This window comes from Onychostruthus taczanowskii, unplaced genomic scaffold (genome assembly GCF_017590055.1).
Source record: "Onychostruthus taczanowskii isolate IOZ18803 unplaced genomic scaffold, ASM1759005v1 scaffold175, whole genome shotgun sequence".
Lineage (NCBI taxonomy): Eukaryota > Metazoa > Chordata > Aves > Passeriformes > Passeridae > Onychostruthus > Onychostruthus taczanowskii.
Genome location: NW_024498962.1, coordinates 20,085 through 22,881, shown reverse-complemented (window position 1 = coordinate 22,881; position 2,797 = coordinate 20,085). Strand labels below are relative to the sequence as shown.

The 2,797-nt window shown below is 53.2% G+C and overlaps 1 protein-coding gene across 2 annotated transcripts in view; it reads left to right on the top strand.

Annotated features, from left to right (window-relative positions):
- Positions 1–2,315: 2,315 nt before the first annotated feature.
- The window catches only part of LSM5 (LSM5 homolog, U6 small nuclear RNA and mRNA degradation associated), a 3,071-nt gene continuing 2,589 nt past the window's right edge, over positions 2,316–2,797 (top strand). The window contains exon 1 of one of the 2 annotated variants that reach the window (XM_041400213.1): positions 2,316–2,471. In XM_041400213.1, coding sequence (XP_041256147.1) covers positions 2,426–2,471 — 46 coding nt within the window. In that variant the 5' untranslated portion in view covers positions 2,316–2,425. The remainder of the gene's footprint in view (positions 2,472–2,797) is intronic. The other variant, XM_041400212.1, reaches the window with a different exon arrangement.

The following is a 2,797-nucleotide window of genomic DNA, read 5'->3' as shown; positions in this document are numbered from 1 at the left end:
CAGCTGTCAGACAGGTAGCTGAGGATGAGGACATTGCACTCTATGCAACACTGTCTATTGCATGCATGAAGACAGGAATACACAGAAATCCTAACTCTAAGAAAGAGTCTTAACGCCCAAATGAGATACAGAGAGCAAGGTCCATGGAGCACTAGGAAGTCTTCTGGAACAAGAGGAGTCTGAACAAGAGGAAAAGGCTGCACTTTGATCTTAATGAAATGAGGGTTTTGGCCCTAAAAATTCAAAGGTATCCAGAGTAATATTTAAAGTAGAATCTGGGGAAAAGCAAACAGGCACAGAAGAGCATGTAGTGTATGTAGACTGATGTGATATTAAAAAGTGAATACATCTAGGGTTCAATGCTGCTTGGGAAATACCAGAAAGGAAATGAAAATAAAAATTGCAATAAGTAAGGACAGCAAGATAGACTGTTAATGCCAGTTCATTTTCACATGCAAAATTAAATGTTGGTGTCAGGGCAAAACTGGCACATCCTTGCATGCAGCCTGGAGGAAGGATTTAGGGATGCTGAAATGGTTACCTTCAATGAACAATGGCCATCTCAAGAGCTGGGATGTGGAAGATCAATGGGATTCAGTGTTACCTTGCTGATAGTTTAATGGCAAGGAAGGAGTCAGTGCCCTCCCTCCCCTCTGCAAAACTCTGGTCAATGCACTCCTACCTCCCCCAATGCCAGCAGAATACTCCCCATATCCACTGAGAGCACTGGGAGTGCTCTTCTGCTCCTACAGAAGCACTGCCTGGGCCTTCAAAGCCCATTTCCCCTGCCACAATTCCTGTGATGTCAGCTGGTGCCTGTGCCCAGCAGGACAGGAGCAGGTGGAGAAGGGGTGAGTGTCAGTGACCCCAGTTCCAGCAAGCACTTCCTTCTCTGAGCAGGTTTGGGGGCTTCCTGTGCAGGGTGGTAGCTAGTGCCCCGCCATGTGCAGCACTCCCCATGCCCAGGAAGCTGAGGGCTCTCTCCGGCCCCCTTGGCTACTGTGCACAGATGAAGCCAGCTGGGAATGGTGGTGGGATGAAGTTACTGAAAGGCTTCAAAAACACCCACCTTTAGTTAGTCAATTGACAAATGTGGGGAATGAAAATCTTCACATAAAAGAGTGGGGCCAGCAGCAGCAGCAGGCAGTGATTGTCCCACTGTGCTCAGCACTGGTGAGACCACACCTCGAGTTTTGTGTTCAGCTGTGGGCCTGTTACCAAAGGTCAGTAAAAATAAAAACTCTTGAACACTAATGTAGCATTAAGAAGCCAGCATTCTTTATTGAGCTGGATGCACAAGGGGATAGCTCCTCCAAAATCTCATTCATGCTGAGTACAGAGAAAGCTCTATTTTATATACTGTATTTTATATATACTTTGATAGGATTTCCTAGAAAAAACATATATATAAGAATAATTTCTCTGAAGTCATTAACATATGTTCCCTTCCCTCTCTCCATGTGTTCTTCTGTTTCTTCTGTCCTGGGGATCTCTTTGGTGATCCCTGGTAGTCAGGGACTCCAAAGTCGTAGCTGACAGCCTTGTGAACTTGTAAAAGTCGGCACAACTGGGCTGGTTCCTTTCCAATTCTTCTTCCTACAGAATAAGCATTGTGCAGTTCCACAGGTCAATGGTTTTCGAAGAATAAGCACTGTATTAACCCACCCATTGTGCAAACAATTCTTCCTCTGGCAGCAGGCCTCTCTCTGCAAGAAGGAAATTGAGGTGCTGGAGTGAGTCCAGAGAAGGGCAATAGGGCTGATGAAGGGTCTGGAGCTCAAGTCCCCTGAGGAGCTGCTGAGAGAACTGGGTTGTTTAGTGTCAAGAAAAGGAAATTCGGGAGACTTATCACTCTCTACACCTGCCCGAAAGCAGGTTGTAGACAGGCAGGGGCTGGTCTCTTCCTCCCAGGTAGCAAGTGACAGGATGAGAGCACAGCCTCCAGCTGTGCTGGGGAGGTTTAGGTTGGACATTAGAAATAATTTCTTCACAGAAGAGCTGCCCAAGGGGGTGGTAATGTCAGTATCACGGGAGTTGTTTAAGGAAAGACTGGATGTGGCACTCAGTGCTAAGTTTTGGTTGACAAGGTGGGATTCGTGGGGCTGGCTCGGGGATCTCTTTGCCAACCTGCCTTCTTCCGTGCCGCTGTAGCAGCTGACAATCACAGCGCACCCTACACAGTCCGCGGTCCTGGCGCGGGGCACATCGCTACCGGCCGCAGCCCCGCCGGCGCTGCTCGGCTGGGCCGGCAGGACGAGAAGGAAGGGGGAACACGGGAGGCTTCCTTCACGCCTCGCCCCTTGGCGGCGGCAGCGCGCAGCTCTACTCCCGGGCCGCGCCCGCTCCGCGGGCGGGGCGGGGCGGCTGCGGCCCGGCTCTTCCCTTCCCGCTGAGGGCGGCGGCCATTGGCAGGCCCGGTTCCGACATGGCGGCCAGCGCGGTGTCCAACCCGTCCCAGCTGTTGCCGCTCGGTAAGGATGAGGGATTCCCGGGGCCGCAGTCGGGGCCCGGCCCGGGGTCCCTCCCCAAGGGGTCGCGGCAGCTGCGGGCCCCTCGGGGGGGCCGAGCTGCCCCAGCGCCTGGCGGGAGGCGGGAGGACGGGAACGCGTGGCGTCAGGCGGTGGGGCCCGTGCGCGGCCCGGGAAGATATCGGGGTCAGGGGCCAGCGGAAAAGGAGGGTGGGAGTAGGGGATAGGTGTGAGGGTGTTGGGGTCTGGGGGGTGAGGTGAGGTGTGCGGCTGTGGGAGTGTATGAGGGAGGCCGGTGGGAGTGGGGATGGGTGTAAGGATGTCGGGGG